Below are 27910 nucleotides of genomic sequence, written 5' to 3'. Positions count from 1 at the left end.
CAATTGATTTATTTATATTATAGTGATCGTTATACTGAGGTATAATGCAAGATCTGACAGAGAAGATTAATAAATGGAAGTGTATTCATTAATTTGACATCCAATACAGAAGGTGGCGATAATGTTCCTAAAGAGTTATTCACCATTAAACAAGAAGATGAAGTGATATTGAGGCGCTGTTCTCCTCGTGTCCGGTAGGTGGCGGTATATCTGCTGGAACGCTTCTATATACAGCAACACAGAAGAAGACGACGAAGCGCTTTATTTACTTTTGTTGTCATCTAAGAACTTCTGGGTTTTTTTTATCTTTTATTTCAAGCATTAAATATTAGACCTCGGTCTCGCCAGAATCTGTCGCAAGGCTGAGAGAGGTTTGTGTTCGTCTGTTACTGAGGGCAGTGGGTAGCGGGTCATAATTCATGGCAGAGGGCAGCAGCAGTCTGAGCAGTGCTCCTGCAGGAGACCCGCAGCTCATCGAGCTCATTGTGCAGCATCTGAAGAACAGAGGCCTGTTTGATGAGTTCAGACGAGACTGTCTGGCAGACGTGGACACGAAGGTGAGATCTAGTTGTACATAAAAACACAACCGAGCTGCGTCTCAGAACATGGTGAGCTGCCCACAGCATTTCTGGGCATCTGTCTATTCAGGCAACTCTCTCGGTTTAAAAACACACAAAAAACACTATCTCTGTGTGTGTGTGTGTGTGTGTGTGTGTGTGTGTGTGTGTGTGTGTGTGTGTGTGTGTGTGTGTTTCTGCCTGTCATCTATCTATCTATCTGTCTATCTATCTGTCTGTCTGTCTAATTATCCATCCATCTATTTCTGTCTGTGAATGTGTCAACTGGCTTCTCTTTTTTCTGTTTTATATTATCTGTCATTGGTTTTTCTATCAGTTCTGTTGTATATCTATCTATCTGTCTATCTATCTATCTATCTATCTGTCTGTCTGTCTGTCTGTCTATCTGTCTGTTTCTATCTATCTATCTATCTGTCTGTCTGTCTGTCTGTCTATATGTGTTTCTATCTATCTATCTATCTATCTATCTATCTATCTATCTATCTGTCTGTCTGTCTGTTCTTTATCTATCTATCTATCTATCTATCTATCTATCTATCTGTCTGTCTGTCTGTTCTATCTATCTATCTATCTATCTATCTATCTGTCTGTCTGTCTGTCTGTCTGTTGTTCTATCTATCTATCTATCTATCTATCTATCTATCTATCTATCTATCTATCTATCTGTCTGTCTGTTTCTATCTATCTATCTATCTATCTATCTGTCTGTCTGTTCGTCTATCTATCTATCTATCTGTCTGTCTGTCTGTCTGTCTGTCTGTGTCTGTTCGTCTATCTATCTATCTATCTATCTGTCTGTCTGTCTAATTATCCATCCATCTATTTCTGTCTGTGAATGTGTCAACTGGCTTCTCTTTTTTTCTGTTTTATATTATCTGTCATTGGTTTTTCTATCAGTTCTGTTGTATATCTATCTATCTGTCTGTCTATCTGTCTGTTTCTATCTATCTATCTATCTGTCTGTCTGTCTGTCTGTCTATCTATCTGTCTGTCTGTTTCTATCTATCTATCTATCTATCTATCTGTCTGTCTGTTTCTATCTATCTATATATCTGTCTGTCTGTCTGTTTCTATCTGTCTGTCTGTCTGTCTGTTTGTTTGTTATGTTTCTATCTATCTATCTGTCTATCTATCTGTCTGTCTATCTGTCTGTTTCTATCTATCTATCTATCTGTCTGTCTGTCTGTCTGTCTATCTATCTGTCTGTCTGTTTCTATCTATCTATATATCTGTCTGTTTCTATCTATCTGTCTGTGTATCTATCTGTCTGTCTGTCTATCTATCTATCTATCTATCTATCTATCTATCTGTCTGTCTGTTTCTATCTATCTATCTATCTATCTATCTATCTATCTATCTATCTGTCTGTCTGTTTTTATCTATCTATCTATCTATCTATCTATCTGCCTGTCTGTCTGTCTGTCTGTTTCTATCTATCTATCTATCTATCTATCTATCTGTCTGTCTGTCTGTCTGTTTCTATCTATCTATCTGTCTATCTATCTGTCTGTCTGTTTCTATCTATCTATCTATCTATCTATCTATCTATCTATCTATCTATCTATTATCTGTCTGTTTCTATCTATCTATCTATCTATCTGTCTGTCTGTCTGTCTGTTTCTATCTATCTGTCTGTCTGTATCTATCTATCTGTCTGTCTGTCTGTCTGTCTGTCTGTCTGTTTCTATCTATCTATCTATCTATCTGTCTGTCTGTCTGTCTGTTTCTATCTATCTATCTGTCTGTCTATCTATCTATCTGTTTCTATCTATCTATCTATCTATCTGTCTGTCTATCTATCTGTCTATCTGTCTGTATATCTGTCTGTTTCTATCTATCTATCTGTCTGTCTGTTTCTATCTATCTATCTATCTATCTATCTATCTATCTGTCTGTCTGTTTCTATCTATCTATCTATCTATCTATCTATCTGTCTGTCTGTTTATCTATCTATCTATCTATCTGTTTCTATCTATCTGTCTGTTTCTATCTATCTGTCTGTCTGTCTGTCTGTCTTTCTATCTATCTGTCTATCTATCTATCTATCTATCTATCTATCTATCTGTCTGTCTGTTTTTATCTATCTATATATCTGTTTCTATCTGTCTGTTTCTATCTATCTATCTATCTATCTATCTATCTATCTATCTGTCTGTCTGTTTCTATCTATCTATCTGTCTGTTTCTATCTATCTATCTATCTGTCTGTCTGTCTGTCTGTCTGTTTCTATCTATCTATCTATCTATCTATCTGTCTGTCTGTTTCTATCTATCTATCTATCTGTCTGTCTGTCTGTTTCTATCTATCTATCTATCTATCTGTCTGTCTGTTTTTATCTATCTATATATCTGTTTCTATCTGTCTGTTTCTATCTATCTATCTATCTATCTATCTATCTATCTATCTGTCTGTCTGTCTGTCTGTCTGTCTGTTTCTATCTATCAACTCAACTCAACTCAACTTTATTTATAAAGCACTTTCAACACCACAAGTGGAACCAAAGTGCTGTACAGAAAGTATAAAAGAGAAACATAACAAACAAGCAAAAAAAAAAAAACAGACATATAACATACACACTTACAAAGCATTATCAAAAGCTAAAGAAAACAAATAAGTTTTAAGCGCACTCTGAAAAACACCCAATGAAGGACAAGTTTTTACAGACAGAGGAAGGTCATTCCACAGCCTAGGAGCTGCAACAGAAAACGCCCGATCACCTTTACATTTTAAACGCGTTCGTGGAACCACAAGAAGCAACTGATCATTTGAGCGCAGAGATCTGCTGGATTGACAGTGGCTGATTAAATCAGTAACATACTCAGGGGCTAGACCATGCAAAGACTTAAAAACGTACAACAGCGCTTTGTGTTGAATTCTGTATCGTATGGGTAACCAATGTAGTTTAATCAAAACCGGAGTAATGTGTTCTCTCTTCTTAGTACCCGTTAAAAGTCTGGCAGCTGAGTTCTGAACAAGCTGCAAATGGGAGAGAGAAGCCTGACTCACACCCAGATACAGTACATTACAATAATCCAAACGTGAAGACACAAAGGCGTGAACAACCTTCTCCATATCATTAAAAGTAAGAATAGATTTCAATTTAAAATATTGATCTAAGATGGAAGAAACTATTCTTAACAACAGCATTGATTTGCTGCTCAAATTTAAGCTCAGAGTCAAAAATGACACCGAGGTTCCTCACGCTAGACAGTTTTTTCCCAGGAAACAAGCCCAGGCAGTCATCCACACTATCTATCTATCTATCTGTCTGTCTGTTTCTATCTGTCTGTCTGTCTGTCTGTCTGTCTGTCTATCTATCTATCTTACTATCTATCTATCTGTCTGTCTGTTTCTATCTATCTATCTATCTATCTATCTATCTATCTATCTGTCTGTCTATCTATCTATCTGTCTGTCTGTCTGTCTGTCTGTCTGTCTGTTTCTGTCTATCTATCTATCTATCTATCTATCTATCTATCTGTCTGTCTGTCTGTTTCTATCTATCTATCTGTCTGTCTGTCTGTTTCTATCTATCTATCTATCTGTCTGTTTCTATCTATCTGTCTATCTATCTGTCTGTATCTATCTGTCTGTCTGTCTGTCTGTCTGTCTTTCTATCTATCTATCTATCTATCTATCTGTCTGTCTGTCTGTCTGTGTCTGTCTATCTATCTATCTATGTTTTTTCTTTTTTATCTATCTATCTATCTATCTATCTATCTATCTATCTATCTATCTATCTATCTGTCTGTCTGTCTGTCTGTCTGTCTGTCTGTCTGTCTGTCTTGTTTAAACTGACATGAATTCATCTCTCTCTCTAGCCAGCTTATCAAAATCTGCGACAGAAGGTGGACAACTTTGTGTCCAATCATCTCAGTACTCAAGAATGGAGTCCGTCCATCAACAAGAACCAAGTGAGGAATGTCTTGAGACGAAGTGTAGTTCAGTATGTATCAACTCAGTGGACACTCATCATTTTTTGTATACTTTATTGTGTTGTGTTGTGCAGTGCTATACTGTCAGTCTGAACTTTAAGTTTTGTTTTAAAGGGGTCATATGATGCTGCTAAAAAGAACATTATTTTGTGTATTTGGTGTAATGAAATGTGTTTGTGGTTTAAGGTTAAAAAAACACATTCTTTTCCACATAATGTACATTATTGTTTCTCCTCTATGCCCCGCCTTCTGAAACACATTGATTTTTACAAAGCTCATCGTTCTGAAAAGTGAGGTATACACTGATTGGCCAGATCAGGAAACAGTGCTCCATAAAATGCGTTGCACACATCTGAATATTTGGGTTGAACTGTTCTGGAACAGTGTTGTTAATACAACTTAACCACTGATTTCTAGTTGTGTCCTCTTTTGGAAGGCCAAACAAATCACAGCGTCACACGGCGGTAGTGAGTGCCGGCGGGTTAAAGCCACATGTGACGACCCCGGGCTGGACTCTGCTTCTTCCACGGTGAAAGCCGATCTGGCGATCCACAGTGCAAAGTTGATGTATTTCCTCAGTGACCAGCACGGATCAGCTCTTGGCATGACGAAGCAGATATCGTCCTCTTTTGGAAGGCCAAACTAAGTAGTTTTGCTTTCACAATGAAACCCACAGCATCTCCACAACATGGCGGCAGCAACAATACTACAGCAAGAATAAAAGTTGAGCCTTCTTTCTTTGTGTGAACATTTGGGTGGCGTTATGCAAATCTTCCCACATAGTGATGTAGAGATTTGGGGGTGTGTTAGAACGAGCTGTTTTAGGGGGATGTGGTTGACTCTTAACTTTTATAAAGAATATCTCTTTGGATTTGAGCCTTTAGTCTTTGCAACTTTACAGATCTTCTTTATGCTCCAAGAGCTTGTAACACTCCAAAGAGAAAGGAAAAATTTAAATCGCATCATATGACCCCTTTAAATGTTTTGAATTATGTACACTTGGCCTTTTTGGCACAGTGTGAAATTTGTGATGTTTTAGAGAGCTCATAGTAAAAGAAAGGTAGCTAATGCATCGCACGAGTATATTTAATATAATTCTGGTTTTGTTTCCATTGTTATTGAAAACATTTGCTTATTCTCACAGGTCAGGGATGTTGGAATCAGGGGTGGACCGTATCATTACTCAGGTGGTGGACCCTAAATTAAACCATATCTTCAGGCCACACATCGAGGACGCCATTCATGATTTCCTAGCCGCAGACAAGAAAGAAGAGGGTGCATCAAATTCAGCCCCTGATGCTGAACAACAGGAAATAACTAGCAACACTGCAGCCAAAACACAATGATATGTGTGCTAAGAAATGTTGAAACAAGATGCTTATATCATCTCATATAGTACTGGAATCAAACAAAATACAATACTTTGTGCACCCCTAATAAACAGTTGTGGTTGAGGTCAACATGTAAAAACATAACACAACCAATGTTTTTCCTGCATGTAATACTACGTCATTTTCCAGGTACAAGGATACACTTTTTGCCGTCACATGAAGGTCACCAAAAGTTGTCCTTCCGTGCCTGGCTACAGTGGATGAACAGACGCTGAGCACTAGAATATTGGAAGTTTGCACTAATTTAAGGATTGGTTGGATTGATTTTTTTCTCTTTTTTTAGCATGTTACATGAAAGCAGGTTGTCCAGTCCATGCTTTTGAAGTCCAGTTTAGTTCTTTCAGCACTAAAGAACAACTAAAGCTGATTTGTCCCGATTAAAATAAATCCATCTCAAAATAACAATATAAAATACTGAATTTTTATTTAGACTTAAGCCAGACAGAAATGATACTTTTTATACAGCTGGATTTGTGAAATGCTTCTCATTTATTTCTTGCAATATTCTAATGGGACTCAAAGCAGCATTTCTACAATAAATGTAACCTTTTTAAGAAAAGCCAAGTTTGTTGCATCATTTCTGGTATTGTAAAACCTATGAATTACTGCAAGAGGTTACGGTTTGTTGTGGGAAACTTGCTACATAACAACATGCTCCTGAACTCCTTTTAGCAATGGCATTTTTGACAGGAGGTCTTCACCAGCATTTTTATGATTCCATCTGCTCCAGCGAGGACCCTCAAGAGTTCACCATGTTCTGTACCATGCAGACACAGTGTTACATGATTGAAACCATTTGGGGCTAAAAGCTTGTCGACCCCGAGGCCGCATTTAAAATCTCCAGCGTCCTCGTGGCATGAACTTCCAGAGAAGAGCTTTTTGGTAATAGAAGAGCCTCTGGAGAGGTGTCATGTCCCGGCTTGGGACAAAGGTCGACTGCTCCAGCTTGTTTCTGTCTTTCAGCACCTCTGCTCTGAGAATGTGCTGTACAGTCAGATGCTTGGTGGGATTGCTAAAGAGCTTTGGTCACATGTCTTTTGACATTCGCTGCTTGTTGCAGTAAAGCTCTTTGCAGCAGGCGCTGGATCCAAATTCCTGAGGCACTGTTTTACAATTGTGCAGCTGCAGATATTCTGTTGTAAATATGGTCGGTAATGGGATGCATAGCACGTTGTTGGTAATGTCCCATCCACAGACTTTGGATTCTCATTCGCTGTGCTTGATAGCAAAATGTTCTCCATAATAGCCCAGGTGCAAGCTCGTACTGTATTTCCAGCGCCGGTCTTGGCAGTGACTCTGTCCTGAACCCAGCGTCCACTCATGCCTATTAAGATGCTTTGCTGTAGTTCCTCCCCATCTGATGAAACTTGATCCTGCGCTCATTTGAAAGCCACAATGGGAATTGAAGGACTGTGCCGAGCTGTCAGCAAGCTCCTAGCGGAGCCTGCCAAACATCCATAGCCATGTGTTCACCTTTACAATTGAGAACCATAAGTTTAATGCCAGTAGGGGGTGTGGTTTTTCTGTGTTTGTTTTTTTTTTTTGTTGTTTTATCAGGTTGAAAAATGAAAAAAAAAAAAAATTATTCGCCTTTAGAACACGAAAGATGAATTTTTGAAGCATATTCTGTCCAATGAAAGTGAATGGAGTCCGGGGCTGTCAAGTTCCAAAATGAAAGAAAGCACCATATAGGTGGCCCATGTACTTAATTTCATGTATTATGAAGTCACTCTAAATTTTATCACATAAAACTAAAATTTGCTTTGTTTTTCACTGAAAATCATACTATCTAATCATCTCGGATGCAAAACACCATTTGTTCTTAATTGCTTTATTGTCATATTTGGTTTGAGAGCTGTGGCATAGGGTACCTAAATCTGATCATCTCAAAAAGCTATGTTATAGCACACAAATCATATGCTATGTACTTTAATGGTGCTTTTTTGTGTGTAATTTTGGAGCTTTACAAACCCATTTCTGTTTATGTTCATTGTATGGAAAGAGTGACCAGAAAAATAATCAAAAATTGCACCTATAAGAAAGAAAGTCAAATGGGTTTGGAACAACTTGAGAGTAAATGGGGAAAAAACTCTTTTTTGTTAAGTATTTCTTTGAGTACTTATAGACTAAACTGGTTTTAGAGTGACATCAGATATTATTTTATTAATATAATCCACCTGAAAATGTGTAACTGTTGTATTAGTTTGTCATTTTACCCTTCCTAGTGTACACCCAAATGTACAAGGGGTCATAAGGACAAATTTTGAAGATCCAGCTTTGTTAGCAGCTCTTGTGTTATTCCAAGAATTATGTGTAGATTACTGTGCAGATGAATTATGGTCTCCGATTTCATCCCTCACCAGCTCTCAAAGTGTCGAAAGAAGTTGTCCAATGTTGAAAACTTGCACTGTGTGAGGAAACAAGTGACACAGCACTTTTGGCCTCGGATATGCAGCAATTAAATCCCGCTGCCCTTGGAGAGGGTCGGTAATGTAGTGTGAAATTGTATGTTTAGGGCATTGGTTGGGGGGGGGGGGGGCGTCTCAGCTGACATTGCATTTGTCTTCTGGATATTATAAATCACCCAAGTAATTACCAAGTGGGGATGGGAGGGAGAAAATCCAACCGCCCATCCACCCCCAGCCTCTCCTGAAACACAGCTGCTGGTCGCTCTTGAGTTGGCCTTCCAAAGCTCAAGCCACAACAATGAAATCCCCATTCCTCAAAAAGTCCTGCTGCATCTGTTGAGTTTAATTGCACTTCAAATTTTCTCACCCCATGGTGGAGGAGATTCATTACAGTGGCCAACTAGATCGGCCCCGTTCTAACTTTTTCTGCCCAGATGTTGAGGAAGCCCAAGTGAATTGTCCCACTGAACAGGAATGGTAATTTTCAATGCAGCTATTTGTAGGAACAAAGCAGCACAGGAGTCAAATGTTGCTGGAGGTTGTCACTGTCGCCTAAATAGTTTCCCAGGATGCTTCATTGTGTAACATGTTAGTGTTACTGTACTCTAATTACATAGCTCACCTGAAATCCTCGAAATTGTAGTAGAGCATGGCACTAGCAATGCCAAGATCATGGGTTTGATTCCCAAAATATGCATTAACTCACAACAAGTATGCAATTGGATCAAGAGTTTTGTGTTAGGGAGAAACAGTTCCCTAAGCAGATTTCGCTCTGAATTTGCACTGACCAACATATAGTGATAAAAGCATCTGTCAAATGCATAAATGTAAATGCAACGGTTCAACTTAATATTCAGTAACTCAAACATTTTAGCCACAATATTTTGTGTATTATTTGTGCCACCAAGGAAAATAGTTCTAAACAAAGTCAAAAGCCCAATCAATCGTTGAATCTCCTAGCTAGCAAATACACAGAAGTGACACTTCGTTCCTGAATGAATCAGTGTTTTGAACAAATTGGATGAGTGAATGATTCAGTGACTCTCTCATAAAGGCCTCGTTTACACTGCCAGTTAAATGTGACCTAATTCCGATTTTTTGCTCATGTGAAACAGATCGGATCTGTTCTATGACAATGTCAAAAAAACGCATGCATTCGGATATTTCAAGATCGGTTTTAGGCCTCATTCATATGTGGAAATAAATCCGATATAAATTAGATATGTGCCAATGCGACTGTCATGTAAACAGGCAGATCGGATTTTCTGAGGCATTGTGTTCTGTACGTCATTAAAACTGCGACAATCTGGTACTTCTTTGCGGTTTAATGACGTCATATATGACCCGTGCTGGCAAAATGAGTGTAAATTTGCATGGGCTATTTTGAACTACAGGCAAAATAAAAATAATAATAATTATCTTTCTTTGTTCATTTTCTGAGAGGATTACATTTTCTCCGCTCGCTTCTCGTGCTGACTGTCATCTGAAGTGCGTGCATATAACGGCGCGCGATCCCGATAAATACACACATATTCAGAATTACAGTATTTCAGAATTCACGCAAACATAATCTGCTCTGTCTTAAGTGAACGCTTAGGGAACTGTTGGGGGGAACATCAAAGATCAGATGTGTAGCATTATATTAGATCCATGCATTAGAGTATAGGACGTCTGTATCATTATCAGAATGTTAATCTAACAATAAAAGAGGCCATCACTCGCTGCACTTTATTGAACTGCTTTTGTAGTTTTAATAATCAATTTATTTGTAATGGACACACTTGTTATTTTTACATTTAACTGTTTTTTTTTTTTGTACATGAATGTTTTAGTTTAGATATAAAACGATAAAGGTAATGCATTATTTGTTTCTTTCTAGGCTATTTGTTCCACTGTTTTTGTTGTTTGTTTTGTTTTTTTTTGCATCTGTTATTTACAATAGCAAAAATAAAATAAAAAATAGCTGTATTGTGACTATTAATATAATAATTATTAATAAGAAAAGACAGAGGACTTCACTATTGACTTCAAATGGGTGTGACTATTTTTTGTCTGATTCCAACAAATCATAAATCATTTGAAGGTCTTTTAATGGAGAATTTCATTGTTTTTTTTCTTTATTGCTCATTGTGACTCGTTTTGTCAGCACAAGTCACATTATTGTCATGAGGAAGCACATGTGGAGGTGGTAAATGACAACAAAGCATGCGCGATATTTCAGATGGTATGGCAAGTGTAAACACATGAATCAGATATGGGTCACAACTGAAAGAACATGTAAACAACAAATCAGAATTGGGCATCAATACCTGCAGTGTAAACGAGGCCAAAGATAGTTTTTTTTTGTTTTTTTTTTTGTTCCTGAATTGTCACCTGGTGGACCTTTGGCTTGCTTGGGTGGTACAGCTGCTTTATAGCAGAATTTTGGATTTGCATCATTATTTGAAATTTGCATCATTGGTTCTGTTACTTTCCTGTGTAATGTGGTGAAGCTGCTTCGAAACGATCTCTATTGTATAAAGCACTATAAAAAATAAACATGACTTGACTGGCTTAATCTGTTTTTTGAATGAAACAGTTGAGTGAATGATTATATGACTCACTTTCTCAGCTGTCATGCAACAATGTAGCCTACAAAATAAGACACTGAAAACTCATACACAGACTGGAGGGAAAAAAATGCAAATACAGACAAGCAGAATGATACAAACAGTAAGTTATATAAACTATTTAAAAGACTGATTCAGTTATACAGATGTGAACACACGGTGACTGTTGAATTCTGACACATGGGGAATTCTGCAGTTGCGTATCGACCTCTTTTAGGGTTTTAACCTTTGGCTTACAATCTCAAGAGCCTCATGCATGAAAAGCAACAAACTTTTGCAGTTTTATAAAACCCCATGGATGCCAGATCCTGGCCAAAGTTCTTGTTATTAACCTTGGCTATCCGGACATAACAGGCTTTTCCCAGGCACCCATTATCAATAATAGCTTTTTATAATTTTTTTTACATTTTATTTTATAATAAATATCGAATAAATTTTTATTATAAATAAAATTAGAAAATGGCATAATCACTTCCAATGCTTTACTTACTGTATGCACCCAGATCTTTTTATCTGCTACACTGTTAAAACCATTACAACCCAAATACACTACAGCAGTAATAATTCATGTTTAGCCCATTTTTTAGACCTCTGGAATGTGTGAAACAAGAAAAGTTGAGAAAGTCTTGTGCTAATGGACATTCTGTACAAACCGAAATATGTGTGTACGGTATGTACGCTGTAAAAAACAACATATGCTAAATACACAAATGCCCACTCATAGCCTTGACCCGCTTCTTCCTGGAACATACTCCGTCATGTTTATGTTCTTGATCATAACAATCATCGTACCTTTCCGTAATGTTTGTACAATATACAAGCTGTAGTCATGGCAGTGAAGTGACGTTTGAATAGCGTGACCAACAGAATACTTAGTGTCATCTCTAAGTGTACATACACATGGTATTTTGCATTCCTACCTAACACCTGGAATTAAGAAAGGCTTTTCCATACAGAAGAATTTAAAAAATGGTAATAATTATATCCAGCTGAACCATATCTCATTCAGCAAAAGCCCTTAAAGGTCTTATCAAACCAAAATTCCTCCCTTTCAGCATAATCATGCTGAAATACAGTAGTTTACTTGAGCGCAATGGTCTTCAAGCCCTCTGTACATGATCTACGTGCTGCATGTTTGCCACAGCTGCTCTGGTCATAACATAGTGGAGTACAAGAGTTCATGGGTACATGTATTTGTAAGAATGTGTTTGTGGGACAGGGGTCATCTTGCGATCAACAGTGGGGTTGACCGAGGTTAACGCCAACAAGTTGTGTAAATCTTCTCAAAACGGTGTGTGTAGGCAAGAGATCAGACACTCAACAGCACAAACAAAGAGCATAAACACGACTTCCCCCAGAAATGTCACCTGCAGGGGAGCATAGACCAGGGACGTCCAATCCTGCTCCTGGAGGGACAATATCCTGCAGAGTTTAGCTACAGCCAGCTCCAACACAAGTTTCTAGATTACTTTGGTTTAGGTGTGTTTCATTTCGGTTGGTTCCTGGACACCCCTGGCATAGACGGAGATGTATAACTTCTCCATTTGGCCAAATGCTGTTGTGGTGTACTCAGTCCTGTGGTGCACTATTCCTACTGATCTTGGCCTAATGAGCCTAGAATGACCCTCATTATTTACTGACCCTCATGTCATTCAAAAAACCCATATGACCTTTTTCTCAATGGAACATGAAGACTATTTGAATCATATACTGAATCAACATACACTCTTTTCCATGCAGTTGCAATGGATGAAGATGGATCCTTCAAGTTTGAAGGTGAAGTTCACCCAGAAATGAAAATTATGCCATCATTTGCTCACCCTTAAATTGTTCCAAATAGACCACAAAAAGTCTTTGAATAAATCTCTTCAATAATTTCATAGTCAACTATTCATCAAGGAGCAAAACATCTAGACAGAAAGTGGCCATCTATGGCATTGCTTGACAACTCGCAGAATTATTCATTCATTCATTAATGCATGATTGTATAAAATGCTTTGTAATATGCATGTGCTTACTGAGGAAAGTTGTGCTAAATAGTTTTATTTCCTGGGTTCCACTAAAATAACTCGAGATCCAATTGCGGAGGTGCCTGATTGGCACAGGATTCAATGAGCCCTAGAGTGCCTGTTCATAACTACAGTATGCTTACTGTGCAATATAATACTATTCTATACATTAAATCTTCTGTTAAAACTTGAATTAATTGAGCTGTGAAGCTATTTTAATTATTTTAAGAGTTGTGCTTGTGTTCTGTTGTTATGGTGGCAAAGTCGTAATATTGGATATAATTTTACACAGAAAAGTTTTTTTTTCATGCTAAAATCATGTTAATCATGTTAATACACACATTTACATTTTGGGGCTGCACTACTGAAACAGTGAGTATCTTAAAGCGACTGGAAGTTCAGTTGAAGTGAACAGAGGACCCCATACACTTTTTTTTATCACTGTATTCACCATAGTAATGCCTCAGTATAACACAAATTGTTGCTTTTGCAGAGAAAAGAACAAGTTGAAATGATTTTGTGGTAATCACCATGATGTGACAATTTCAGAAGTTTCCAGAGTCTGTATTTGTCATGTTTGTGAAGATATAACAGAAATGTTGTTCCCCTTAGCAGATTTGGACTCGTATGAGATGAGGACATGGCTATGACCTTTCTGAAAGCTATTGGTTTACTTATGCCCTTTTTGAGTTCTTGAGCTTAACTGAGACTTCATTGTTTGTAGATGTTTAAGAGGTTGCTGTGTTCAGCCTTGATTTATTGCAGTTTTGCGGTGTTCCGTTTTATTTTGATTTTAGTAAATGAACATGTGATTGCTCTCCTCACAAATCACCTGTTCCTTGTTTTTCACTGGCATTTCTCTTAGGTGTTAAGGACTAGTGGATCTTTGAGCCTACATTCAGCCCAAGTAAAATACTTAAATACTGTAAATCTGTATTTTTACTCAAGTATAGTTCTCAGCTAGGTACTCATCCTCTGAGAAAATGTTGTATTAAGGACCCAATAATGCATGAATGCAATTAATGCATGTCTGCAAGTCCAAATATATAAGTTTATCCAGGGGAAAAGAATCCAAAAGGGTGCCCGCTTCGAATGTTATCACTCGATGGAAGAAGCGGGTGACTTGGTGAGACACACAATGCTTTCTCTGTGTCAGAAAGATAGCATGTACCCACATGATAAACACAAGAGAACACCCCATAGGGAAGATAGTAAACGTGTCAGCGAGCTCAAAGAAGGGATCGGACAATGAAAAATACTGTATTCAACATCTGTGCTAAATTACCTAAAATGTAGAACTGACCCATCACCTTATGTTACGATAATGATGCAACCAATAAAGTGTGCTTTGTTCTTGTTTTTACAAAATAGAGAGAACGTCCATCACACAAATTAATTGGAGGAACAACTTGAAAGATGTTTTCCATGACCCTCTGCAATAACTAACCTGTCACATATTAAGGGAAATTTGTAAATGCAGTAATATTATCTTAACTAAACACACAGGGACCGAGCAGAGCCTCTTTGCTATTGGAAAGTAATAAATGACTGATGTTTTATACTGGTTTTAAAAGGAAGAAAGCATAGTTGCATACCACTACACAATTGGGTAAAAAAAAAAAAAGATATATGCTAATGTGTCTCTTTTGGTGGATTCCATTTCCACCTTAGTGTAAAAAATTGAAGTATTATAACTACCCCTAATTCTGCAGTTTAGATGAAATATTGACTATGCATCACAAAAAATTTAATGGGTGAACAAAAAGACAATATTTCAGTTCAAACCTGGGTCTTCTGTTATACTCATGTACTGAAATTGCCACAATTAAAACACCTTAAAGTTACTACACCTGTCTAGAACAAAGAAGAGCTGAATTTTAAAGCATGGAATCAACCATGTAATGCAACGTTTCATAGAACTTTAGCCACATGCTGAATGTTGCAAAACTGTTGTCATAGAGGTGGTCAAATTGGTTATACAAGTCTATTAAACAGATGCAACATACTGTTTACGAAGACAATGTTCATCACCATTTATCAAGCTAGGTTATCACCTTTAGGTCAACAGGTCTTACTGTGCATATTTCATCAGTCTTTCATCAAAAGGTAATAACTTGTTCCGCATCTGGCATCAACTGGTGTCACAAATTACTATTATTTTTCAACCACCTGTCTGCCTTATAATATTGTAGCTCATTTTTCACAATTCAATCAATTCCCAATGGAGTCCTCTGTTATTGTTCTACTATCTTCGTGCACAATTACATCAATATTTTTCCTTATGCCACTCTTTATTCTGGAAACATGCAATCTTGTTTTACAGTTCTTGTAAATTTATATTTATTATCTGATCATTATAGGCTATTCATTGTGTTCATGACCTCCAGCAATGATGCAGTATTCAACCACAGTGCTAAATAATGTCTCTAAAATAACTGACATTCAGTAAATCATATGTGGTTACAATTAAAATAATTTCAGCCTGCAAGAAGTGCATTTCTATGCCAAATTTAGCCATAATAAGCTTGCCATTCCTCCTCAGCTGGGGTCTCATTTCCAAAGCTGCTGCACTAACATATTATGGATGTAGGCCATTGACACTAATGTAAGGATGCCAAGGGGATATGTTTGGTTTGGCAAGAGGCCCCAGCGAAAGCATTCAACTGCCTCTCACCTCGTGTTCCTCCACTGCTCCAGCAGAATGAATAAATAGATCATGGTAAACAGATCATTCGTTATACACCTCAAGCAAAACAGTGCGGTGACTCCCTTTGCATTGCCTTTGATGGGGTAAATAACTTTGATTCGCTGTAGCAAGTTTTCTTGGACCTCATGACTATTTTACTGTGACATTTATTGTCAAAGCGTTTCAAAGAGACTAAATTTTGGTAAATTTGTAAGTCATGGGTTGTTGCAATGAGTGATAATTCCAGGGAGAAATTAAAATTAAATACTTATGACAGCAAATGTGGATTGACATACAAAACTGTTACATATTATACTTATATTGTAATAATTACGATCAATCATGGCCTAACATGTTAATTGTGTCTGCTTAACATGTTTACTAACACATAACTTATATTAGCTTATAGCTGTATATTATATCCATATTACTTTGATACACACATCTCTGACCAATAACAGAATCCTGAAAAAACACTGAAAAATGCATTTATTGTCAAGTTGCACTGAAACAATGTATGTTGTTAAAAGCAAAATACAAATTAACATGAATTTAATTGCAGAACGATTTTTTATTAGGGGTTCAAGCGCGTAATGCTGAAACCCTATTGTAATTGTTAGAATGGTCACAGATGAGCGATTTTCACATAAAACTGATCATGCAGACCAAACCTTAAGTCGTAGAGACTTGAAACTTGCAGGGATGGTAGTACTCACACCGCCTACAACGTGACCAAGGCTCGCCCCAATCGGCCTGACGGGGCGCTACAGCAATCTAAAGTACGAAATTGCTCATAACTCCTAAACCGTCAGTCGTAGGCTCAAGTGTCTTATGTCATTGGAATCCTTGGCTCATGACAGAAAAACACAGATTCGATCATGAGCCTGGCGAAATTTTCGTTATTTCGTATTTTTTACAAAACCTACTTTTGCAAATAGTCCTAAGTTTTTCGCCCGATCAGAACCAAACCAGTGCAGAAAGATTCTCTGCAGAGTGAACATCAATTATCAAACCAAAAGTTGAACTTTCGACTCACCGTTGCAAAGGGACACCAAAACGTTTGAAGGGGGCAGGGCCACTTTTAGTAAAATGCCTGTAACTCCTGAACGGAATGAGATTTCTTCGCCAAACTCAGAATACTTATGTAAGAGCTCAATCTGAGGTCACAGGAAAAAGATTGGCCACTTGGTGGTGCTATAAGAGGGGGGAAAAAATAAAAATGGCTATAACTAGGCAACCAAACATGAAAATCATTGTGCACGGTCTATGGGGACATTTGGTATCTCAAAAAAACATGGCTGATGAATTTTGAGCACCAAGACAAGGTTAACGGAGGCTGATCGGAACGAAACTCAGTGGGCCGAAAGGTCTGTGAGAAATTTGAAAGAAATCAGAGACTGGGAGGCGGTATTGCATTTTTTGAGGGCGGAAACGATTGTACATTGCGCTGTTTTCCACACATTCATGCAATATTCATATGATATGATAGACCTCCTCGTTCTGAACAACTCTGCCTCTAGAACCATAGCTGTCAATCAAACCGTTTTTAAAAAACATGTTGAAATTTACCCTTTGGGAAGCTATAACGGGTTCCTTGGCAAAAGGGGCCTGTCCAAATATACCCAAAAGCCTATAAAGCCTAAATGAAAACTCAAAACTTTACAAAACCTGCTGAACACATGCTCATGATTCTAAACAAGCATGCAAAGTTTCAGGGAGATCAGACCACAGCTGCCGCTATAACAGTCATAAATGTCATAAAAACATTGTATTTATATGGTAATTCTTGCCAAAAATGCCTTTTTAATGATTTATTTAGGTGGATAAAGGCTTGCTAAATAATATGTAATGTCTTTTTCCTTATGTACTTAAATACCTAAAGCACTTGAACCCTGGTAATTGCTGCTTGCAACTATATTTATTATTATTATTCATAAATAATACTGCGACCTGAAAAAAAAAAAAAAATGCACAAATCATTTTCTTATTGGTTGATATGGTTTCCACAGAAAGGCATGGGATTTTTGTTTTTGTCCACAATAATGTTTATATATATATATATATATATATATATATATATATATATATATATATATATATATATATATATATATATATATTATATTATATTATATCATATTATATTATACCTCTGGTCTGTTGGTCTAAAAACCTGCCAAATGACTAGTAATTGTGTAGTCTGTGATCATATTAAGAAGACCTATTTGATTTAATGTGATAAGATAATGCTACAGCTTATAAATATACAAAGTTATAGTGTTATATACACCTATTAAGAATAATAAGTAAACATTTTAAAACTATTAGTAATGTGTTTCTTTTAAACCTTTTAATAAATAAAAATAACTCGAAAAGTAAATGGTGATTCCTTGTTTTGGGTCTCAGGAGGTTATCTTGGAGCACTGCTGGGTTATATATCTGACTAATTGAGTCTGAATGTGAAAATCCCATTAGGTCCATCTAATAGATTTAACATGTGTACTTGCCACCTGATAGCTGGAGGCTGCATTACTGTAAGATCATATGACTATGGTGCGAATTACAGGATGGGGTGTGGGGGGTTAAATTCTACATTGGTTAATTAAGTGTCCACAGCTCTGTCTGAATGGAACATATCAGTAATATATAATTTAATGCATCATTAAAAGTAGGTCATATTGCCTGAGTGTGCCAAACTAAGTGCATTCATAGGTGCATGGACATGGACAGAATGAAATGTGTGTATAACAAAACTTCCCATAACTAAATGTAATATCAGTTGAATGAAGTTATACTTTGCATGTTGTTAAATCTCACATTAGGTTACGAGAAGACGAGCTGGGCAGTAAGATGAACAGGTGTTTCATGTCATAGCTGTTACTATATCATGGACTTTTAGCTCGGCTGGAACATTGTGTTTGACGAATCAGAAGCCAAGACGGAACTATTCAATTTAATAATTTAATATCTAAAGCTATAACTGCAACAACAGTGGAGATCAGGGCAAGTTGTCTCACTTTTTATTAAATGCATAAAAAATTTAATATTTAAAAAGGAAAATTTAAACAGTAAAAAGGGAAACACAAAACAATTACAGCTGCAAAAAAAAAAAAAAAAAAAAAAAAAAAAATAAAATATATATATATATATATATATATATATATATATATATATATATAAATATATATATATATATATCAAAACAGGATGCATACAAAATAGCAAACCAACAGAAATTTCAATGAATGAATTGCAATTGAATAAAATTACAAAATACAGCCTATATCTCATGTGACAACTTGAAAGACTATATCAAAAATATAATGTTTAAATCTTAGTTTTGGAGGTTGCAATAAAAAAAATGCATTTGGTACTTTTGACTCAAACCTTATAGTTAGTTAGATAGAACCACAACCCTTGTGACAACTAGCCCCGGTCTCCGATATACGTGCTGTGTGAACTTAGAATGGACGCACGGAGCTGTCGTCTCGCCGGTGACTGTGATTGGTCAGCACCTGCTCACCTCCTTCATCCAAACTGACATGAGTTGGAGGAAATATAGGCAGCATCCAATCCCCGACCCTCACTACGCGTCTGCGCTACTCCCTCCGCCGCGTGTGCTTCATTCTCTATGGTAACGCTACAGTGATCCGAAAATATTCGCAGTTTTAGACAGCGTTATCATCATCGTCGCGAGACATGCGTGTGCAACTGACCATAGGAGTGTTTGTATTGTTTTTGACGGTGCGGCAAACACACGCGACTGATTCCAGCAGCGCTCATGACTCCTCACAAGAGAAATCAGTGAACATCCAGAAGAGGAGACTCTCTCTGCAGAACACAGGTAACGTTAGGTTGTAACAGGGTAGCTTGCGCAGTGCATGCAAAGAAAATCAACGACAGACTATAAATGCGTGGAGCTGATTAAACTGTTTATATTAAAGCTGCATCAAACTTTTACCTTAACACGTTCTATCAAACAACTTATCTCCAGATTAGTGTGTCATCCCGGTTAGCACAACATTAAAATGCGTTACTATCCAACGTAGCCTAACGTTACTTAATCAAATGTCAGGGGGTTTTCGTTGGAATAATTATAAATGTAATAAATGCATTTTTACACCGTTGCAAAAACGTTATCAGGACGTTGTCATGTCCCGACGTTTTGGTTACCTCATTACTACGTCCAAATTGGTACATGTATGTCATTAAAATATTTTTGCCACGTAGTTTATATCTTTAAAGCAAAGCTTTAGCGTAGACATAGTAAATGGTGAGTCTTTAGCGTTGACATTTGAAGCATATATATATCAGCTGTTCTGACTATACTGAATAACCGTCATATATAACTATCGCTGGCTTAATTCTTCCCTTAACTAGTTAACCAACACATAAACGTTATAAAGGATTTGTTTTTTTTTGTAAATGTAGCTAACGTTACCTAATTTACCTCAGAAAATGTCCTCCTATCAGAATCCACGTGCGCGCACTGCTCTGTAGGTTAAGACTTTTCGCGCCAGAAATTAAAGTAAGCTCATTCAAACGGTCTGTTCTGTTGACAAAGTGGAAATAATACATTTCGAACGTTATTTTTTTCAACTTTTAGAACTTTAATATAGCCTCCATAATTGCTACTGAGTTTTGTTATTTAGTTTAAAAACTAGACAAATAAGGTTCCAAATGTTTTAATGTGGGCTACCAAATTTTGTAATGTTCTACTGAGTGATCTAACCGCAGTTGTTATAAGCCTAAGAATATTTACGTCATAAAGCTGCAAATTATACAAAGTGAATATAAATTTAGAACACTGCATTTCAAACCTTACCAAAGTCCAGTGATGCAGTGTCACAAACAAAGCTCTTTATGTCAAACATAACGGACATGGAACATTTAGATTATTTTGAAAGTTCTCAGTCGCAATCTTTATCCATGTTACCCACTGTGACTTAGTTGTTAAACCATTTTTAAGTTTAAACCTTAAGTTTGTTATTCTACAGTAAAGCCCTCTTATAGTTACCATATATGTTGGAGAAACTGTAAAGGGACAAACATGACATAATATGTAATTTTACTGTAGAATACAGACATTTTCTGAAACATCACATATGGTTTTTATAAATAATTTTGTGGTTCTTTTTATTTTTGTAATGAGTAATGTACATTAGGGTGTTTTGTGATATATTTTCTGTTACTTAAGGATTGTTTATGGCATTATTTTAGTGTTGTGTGTGTTAGTCTGATGGTGTTTTGTCTTTGTGTGCATGACCCTGAATATTAGCCATGTATGGACAGGCCACTTACAATTCACTCATCATGTGGCTTTCTATTGTGCCACATATAGTATTATAGTGTTTATCAGTCAGGCAAAAAAGCAGATTTTGATAGTTAAATTATGAATATTGACATTTTAAGTTGTGAAATATACAGGCATCCCTAAATCCCATTAGTTTTTTTTTTTTACTGTGAATTTAACCAGATATATTTAACAGTGTTTATATATCAAGAACAATGTGTATTTACTGTAAAAGCTGTAATGTGATGACTCAAAGATCTCTCTCCCTTGATCGTTCTCCAGTGGAGATTCAGCAATGTCTGGTGAATGCAGGTGATGTAGGCTGTGGGATGTTCGAGTGCTTCAACAACAACTCCTGCGAAATCCGTGGACTACACGACATCTGCATGACGTTCCTCCACAATGCTGGCAAATTTGACTCCCAGGTATGATCCTGCCCACTTCACTTATGTACTTAAATCACAATGTGCATAACATGTACACTATAATGCTATGTAATACTTAGTCTGAGGTTGGATTGGCATCGTGCATGCTTCCCACTGAGATCTACAGGCAGTTTGTTTGCCATGTGCCATTGTACTGCATGTGTTAACGACTCTGGCTTGATGAACGACTTATGCATCACCGCAGGGAAAATCGTTCATCAAAGATGCGCTGAAATGCATGGCCCATGGACTTCGCCACAAGTTCAGCTGCGTCAGCCGCAAGTGTCTGGCAGTGAAAGAGATGGTGTTCCAGCTGCAGCGCGAGTGTTACGTCAAACACAACCTCTGCTCTGCCGTGAGGGAGAACGTCAATGTCATGGTGGAGATGATCCACTTCAAAGACCTGTTTCCTAAAGGGTGAGTGCTTCAATATAGGGACAAAAATAGTAATAATTAGATTTTGCTGAGTGTATTTTTGTGCTGATACCTTGACTGGTTTAAAGGGATAGTTCACCCAAAAATTGTGTCATTAATTACTCACCCTCATGTCGTTCCAAACCTGTAAGACCTTCATTCATCTTCGGAACACAAATGAAGATATTTTTGATGAAATCTGCAGGGCTGCCCTCAACTAAAGATTTTTCTGGTCGACTTGTAGTCATTCATTTTAAGCATTAGTGGAATATTAGTCACACTTTTATCAATAAACCATATAAATCATAATAATGAATCAAAAAAGGCTTGCCACAGTGCACCAGCAAATATAATAATTATGAATGTGTTAGGGAAAATCAGCAAGTACACTGCATTAACGTTTTAATAATTTGTTGATAAACTAGTGCTTTCTGTTTTTGGAAAATGCTTTGTTCAGTCCAAATGCGAATAGAGCATTTGGCGTGAATGATTTCAATGTTAAGTCAATGTAAAGACACGTTCACGCGCGTCTGGAGGTCTCGCAGCGCAAATGAGGTGTTTATGAATGATTTCAATGTTAAGTCAATGTTAATTCGCGTGTCTAGTTCGCGCGAATGACGCGAATTGAGCGTCTGGCGCGATACGCGCGTTACGCGCGAATGTGCTTGGTGCTGCATTTATGTGTTTGACGCGAAGTCGCGTCTGCCGCCCGAGTTGAAAAATTTGAACTTTGGCGTCAATTCGCGCCGCGTTAACCAATCAGGAGCCTGCTCAGGAGTCACTCATTCAACATGGAGGAACGAATGATATTGTCAGTGAGCAGTCACCCGGAGCTATATGACAAACGTTCATATTTTTATAGACAGGAATAAAAAGAAACTCGCTTGGAAGAGTGTGTTGTAAATACACACTTTTAACTTTTGAGTCACGTACATGTTTATCGACACCCGCGGCCTTCCCGCCGTTTTTTACAAGTATTTTCCCCCTACTTTTCGCTAACAAGATAATGTGTTTATTCAGAGGACGTGTGCAGGAAAAAGTGGAAAAGCCTCGAATGCTCGATCAACACCAGCCATCATACACACAAACAAAACCGCCTAGCACTTGCCCCTCCCACAAGAAGCGGATTTCGCCTCGGTCGCGCGTCAATTTCGCTTCAACTTTTGCTTTCTACGCGCGTCTATTTCGCTCTAGACGCGCGAATGCATTCAAAATGTTCAAGCGGCAAACTAGACGCGGTAGACGCGAATTTGACGCTCTATTCGCGTTTGGTGTGAACGCAGTTTAAGAGATAAAGTCGACGACACTCGTCATCTCCGCAGTAGTGGATGCACCTGTATGCATGTTTCATACGGATTACATAATCTGAGAATATTTGTTTTCTATTTGAATAAGTTCATTTAAAAGTTTCACTCTCTTTAGATATATTTTTCATGTCTGTAATAAGGCAAGAATACACAGAGTTTCGAAGTGAGGCGCACAAGTTCACAGAGACAGATGGCAGAAAGCACATCCTGTTTGCTTTATTTTACAAAAGCACAATGCTTCATTGGTATTCTGAGTGCACACAAATAAATGTTGAGTCTTTACAGATACGAAAGATTAATTACTCTTATCTATATGACCAAAAATAATGAAGTATTTTAAGAGCAAATGATCGCAGCGGCAACTCCATCTCTCCTGCAATAGCCCAAGAGCACTACTGTTCAGCTTCTACACGTGAACAGTGCAATTTTTTTTTTTTTTAGGCTAACATTTGATTGAGCTGCCAAGTAAAGTTGCTACCGCACACATATTTCAGATTATAAGCCATATTTGAGGTCGATGAATGTTAGTTGAGCATATGGATGTCCTGCCCGATGTACTATATTTCCACATAGACCAGCCGTTAACGATTTGTCCGTCACAGACTGCGTGATTTCACCACTCTGTGTGGAATTTTTTTTTTTTCTGCGACTAAGCGACTAATAAAATTAGACCAAGCCTCTTTTCGTATGGTTAACCACTTACGGTTAGTCAACTATTAGGGGGCAGCCCTAGAAATCTGAGAGCTCTCTGACCCTGCATAGACAGCAAAGCAACTGAAATGTTCCCAGGCCCAGAAACTTAGTAAGGACATCTATAAAAAAGTCTATGTGACATCTGGGCTTCAACTGTAATTTTACAAAGCTACGAGAATACTTACAGAAATAACGACTTTATTTAACAATTCTTCTCCTCCAAATGTATTCCTTCATTATCGAGAGTATCACAATATATTCTACGTCACCAGCATCATGCGAATGCGTTGTTTACATGCAGAGGTACTCTTGATAATGACAGATTTGGGGGAGAAGAATTGTTGAATAAAGTCGCTATTTTTGTTTTCTTTGCATACAAAAAGTTTTCTCGGTTGAACCACTTATGTCAAATGGACTGTTATAACAATGTCATTACTAAATTTTTTCTGGATCTGGGAACATTTCAGTTACATTGCTGTCTATGCAGGGTCAGAAAGCTCTCGGATTTCATCAAAATATCTTAATTTGTGTTCCGAAGATGAACAAAGATCTTACTGGTTTGGCACAACATGAGGGTGAGTGAGTGATGACAGAATTTAAAATTTTGGGTAAACGATCCCTTTAAGCCTTTCATATTCTGTTCAGTAGTTTAGTCACAACAGAAATTTATGGAAATTAACTTTTTTCATTATGAGATTATACTGTAAATTCCACCTTAAATTGATTTTCAGGGACCTTTTTACCTTTATATGGGAAATATATGAGATTTATGCATCATCTTTTTTGTCAAAGTCTTACATTTAATCAATAACTTAAAAGAATAACTGTATCAGTGTCCACACGAACGCACAATAATATTTGGTATTTGGACTATGTGTTTTGTTTTGATTTTGTTGTGTTTATATTTTTTTTTGACTTCAGCTTAAAAAGACCATAATATGTTTTCAGATATTTAGGACACAAGTTTACATAATTGTTTTTCTGAAAAACAAAGCTACAGCCAGTTATTCTACTTGGATATGTGTGTTCCGTGTCAGAGTGTCTGTTTTTGTTTTTGTCTGTGTCACTCCGCCCACTGCCCAATTTACCCAATAGTATTTCGACACACCGGGTTGCCAGTTGGTGGAAAACACAGGCATGTAAGCCTGCAAATGAACTGGGACAGAGACTGCAAAGTCAACCCAACATAAAAAGCCTCAGCATCCATCGAAAAAGCTCTATGATCAGAGGAATATTAAAACATGGATAAATCATCTCATCAACTTACAGTGTAAGGCTTGCAGCCTTCCATTGTCAGTTGCAATGCTTCCTGTTGCAAGTCCTCAATGTGGCAACCTATGTGAGCATCCAGTCTGAGAAGGAGAGGGCTGGAGAAAATATGCTAATATTTTGCATTTGGACTGCAATACCCATTTCAACCACTAGCTATCAATATCACATACTGCACCTTTAAACGTTCAAGCTATTTAAAGGGTTAGTTCACCCAAAAAGGAAAATTAGCCTGTGATTTACTCACCTTCAAGGCATCCCAGATGTATATGACTTTCTTCTTTCAGACGAATCCAATCGGAGTTATATTAAAAACTATCCTGGCTCTTCCAAGCTTTAGAATGGCACTGGGTGGGTGGTTTTTTTTTTTCAACAGTCCAAAAAAGTCAAATAAAGTGCAACCATCCATAATAAACCGTGCCTCACATGGCTCCGGGGGGTGAATAAAGGCCTCCTGCAGCGAATCTATGCATTTTTGTGAGATGTTATAAAATGTTATAAACACTTTTCTCTCACTTCCACTATCTGTCGTACGAGGAGGCTGTTCCGGGCGGATGGCGTAGGGCGTCACAGAAGAGGCACGTTTTATTATCGATCGATGCACTTTATTTTACTTTTTTGGACTGTTGAAAAAAAAAAAAAAAAAAACACCCACCCAGTGGCATTCTAAAGCTTAGAAGAGCAAGGACAATTTTTAATATAACTCCGACTGGAAGAAGAAAGTCAAATACACCTAGGATACCTTGAGGGTGAGTAAATCATGGGCTAATTTTCATTGGATGGATTCTAATTGGATGTCAGAGTTCATAGTTACTTATAATTTTAAAAGGAATTCCAATGATATCCTTACTCTGTGCCATTATGATTATAGTTTCATTGTGTATCGTTCTTGATGTGAACGGGCCATAACTGTGGTTTTACTTTTCTAACTGTCTCCTCTCCTTCACTGAAAGGCCCCATGTGGAGTTAGTAAACATCCTGCTGGGATGCGGCGAGGAGGTGCGCGTCGCCATCGCCCACCGAATACGAACTCAGTGTGAGCAGAACTGGGGAGCTCTGTGCGGGAGTCTGAGTCTCTGTGCCCTCAGAAAGGTGGAAAACCAGGCCGGTTCCACCCTCGCCCCTGTCCCAGACATCACCACCCCCCCGGCAGCCAGCGGCAACTCCCTCCCTCCCGCGAGCCCGCGTCTCCCTGCGGCCGACGGGGAAACGGTCTGGACACTCACAGAAGATGAAAATCAGTCCTCAGGTCCTCAAGACAACGCCTCTGATGCTGAAAAAGAGCTAAAGAGGTCTCTAAATGCCACCAAAAGGAGGTGAAGGGAAGCGGGTTCTCAGTGCCTTTAGCCCACACGTCCAAAAAGGCTCGTTCACTGCTCTCCTTTCCTGCCTCTCTCAAGGACAGATAAGCTGCAGTCTCCAGTGCTTCTATAAGAGCACCAGCGACGACAGGGTATTTCAATGTGACGTTACATTTAGAGCTGTCATCGGTCATTGTGTTTGTTTTGTAAGTCATTCTGTGAGAACACGGACTGGTACAATATTTAAGAGGAGTCTCAACAATTTTGCAATATTTCAGTGGCATTTCACCCTTTGTAGATATATTTGTAGATTGTGGAATAAGTGCATTCCTCAGACTGCAGACTCTTCAGAATGCTTAGAGAGAGTCTGTCAGGCTGCAATTCTAATAGCATTATTACAAAAACTGGGCCTTGTGTTTTGTGATGACATCATTCCATCTGCTCAGTATTTGTCTGCTTTGAAGCAAGTCCATTTGGGTGAACATCACAGAAACATGTCCAGAACACATTTCACCCCAAAAGAAAGAAAGGAAATGACTATTAATAAAAATAAAATAATTTATACATTGGATTACACTACTGTTTAAAAGTATGAGGTCAGTCTTTTTTCTTTTAAGAAATTAATACTTTTATTTTGTAAGGTACTGATAGTAAAAATAGTTTTTGTTACAAAAAGTCTATATCAAATAAATGCTGCTCTTTTGAAATTTCTAGTCATCGAAGAATGCTAAAAAATGTATCATGGTTTAAAAATATGAACGATAATCATCATTATTGTCAGTGCTGAAAACTGCTTAATATTTTGTTTTTTCAGGATTCTTTGATGAATAGATCAAAATAACAGCATTTAGTTGAAATAGAATTTTCTTTACCGTCACTGTTGATCTCTTTAGTTTGTTCTTGCTGAATGCATGTATTGATTTGAATCTTGAATGGAAGCATGTCAGCATTGATAATAAGAAATATTTCTTGAGTAGAAAATCAGCAGATTAGAATCATTTCTGAAGGATCTCGTGGCACTGAAGACTTGAGTAATTCAGCTTTGCCATCACAGAAATAAAATATATTAAAATAGTAAACAACTCTTTTTAAACTGGAATAATATTTCACAATATTATTATTTTTACTCTATTTCTGAATATTCAAGACCATTAAATGTTTTGAAATGTGGCATTATTTCAAGGCAATTTGGCCTTAATGTACTTTACTTTTTTAAATTATTTTAATGGTAAATCTTTTCACTGCATTTCAGTTAAATTCAGTACATGAAATACCATGCTTTAACTACCTTTAATAATATAGCGTTTTCTACTGTCTTGTAATCTGTTTCTCTTGATTTGGGGTGAAATGTGGATCTGGTTTGCTGAGATCCACCTCTTTGGATTGTTTTGAGCACAGGTAAAGCCTCAGCAGCAGATATAAGCTCTTATATGCCACGTGCTTCATGCAGTACACTCAGGTGTGTCCACTGCAGTGTTGCAACGTGACATATCTAATATGTAATATCAGATTTCATATTTTTCTTGCTTAGAATTTAGAATAGACATTTTTCATACATGATTAAAAACTATGCCTTCCTTAATAAATTGCAG

At 37.4% G+C, this 27910-nt stretch overlaps 1 protein-coding gene across 1 annotated transcript; it reads left to right on the top strand.

Moving 5' to 3' along the window:
• The first annotated feature begins 209 nt into the window (after positions 1-209).
• Positions 210-26925, top strand: LOC109080325. The gene is made up of 7 exons (XM_042748366.1): positions 210-557; positions 4400-4524; positions 5658-5856; positions 19289-19460; positions 21192-21334; positions 21540-21751; positions 25971-26925. Exons 1-7 carry the CDS (start codon positions 420-422, stop codon positions 26335-26337), a joined length of 1356 nt encoding a protein of 451 aa, XP_042604300.1. The 5' UTR covers positions 210-419; the 3' UTR covers positions 26338-26925.
• Positions 26926-27910: the final 985 nt, after the last annotated feature.

Source organism: Cyprinus carpio, chromosome B21 (assembly GCF_018340385.1).
Source record: "Cyprinus carpio isolate SPL01 chromosome B21, ASM1834038v1, whole genome shotgun sequence".
Taxonomy (NCBI): Eukaryota; Metazoa; Chordata; class Actinopteri; order Cypriniformes; family Cyprinidae; genus Cyprinus; species Cyprinus carpio.
Note: the sequence above shows the minus strand (reverse complement) of the source record. Positions and strands in the feature narration are given on the sequence as shown.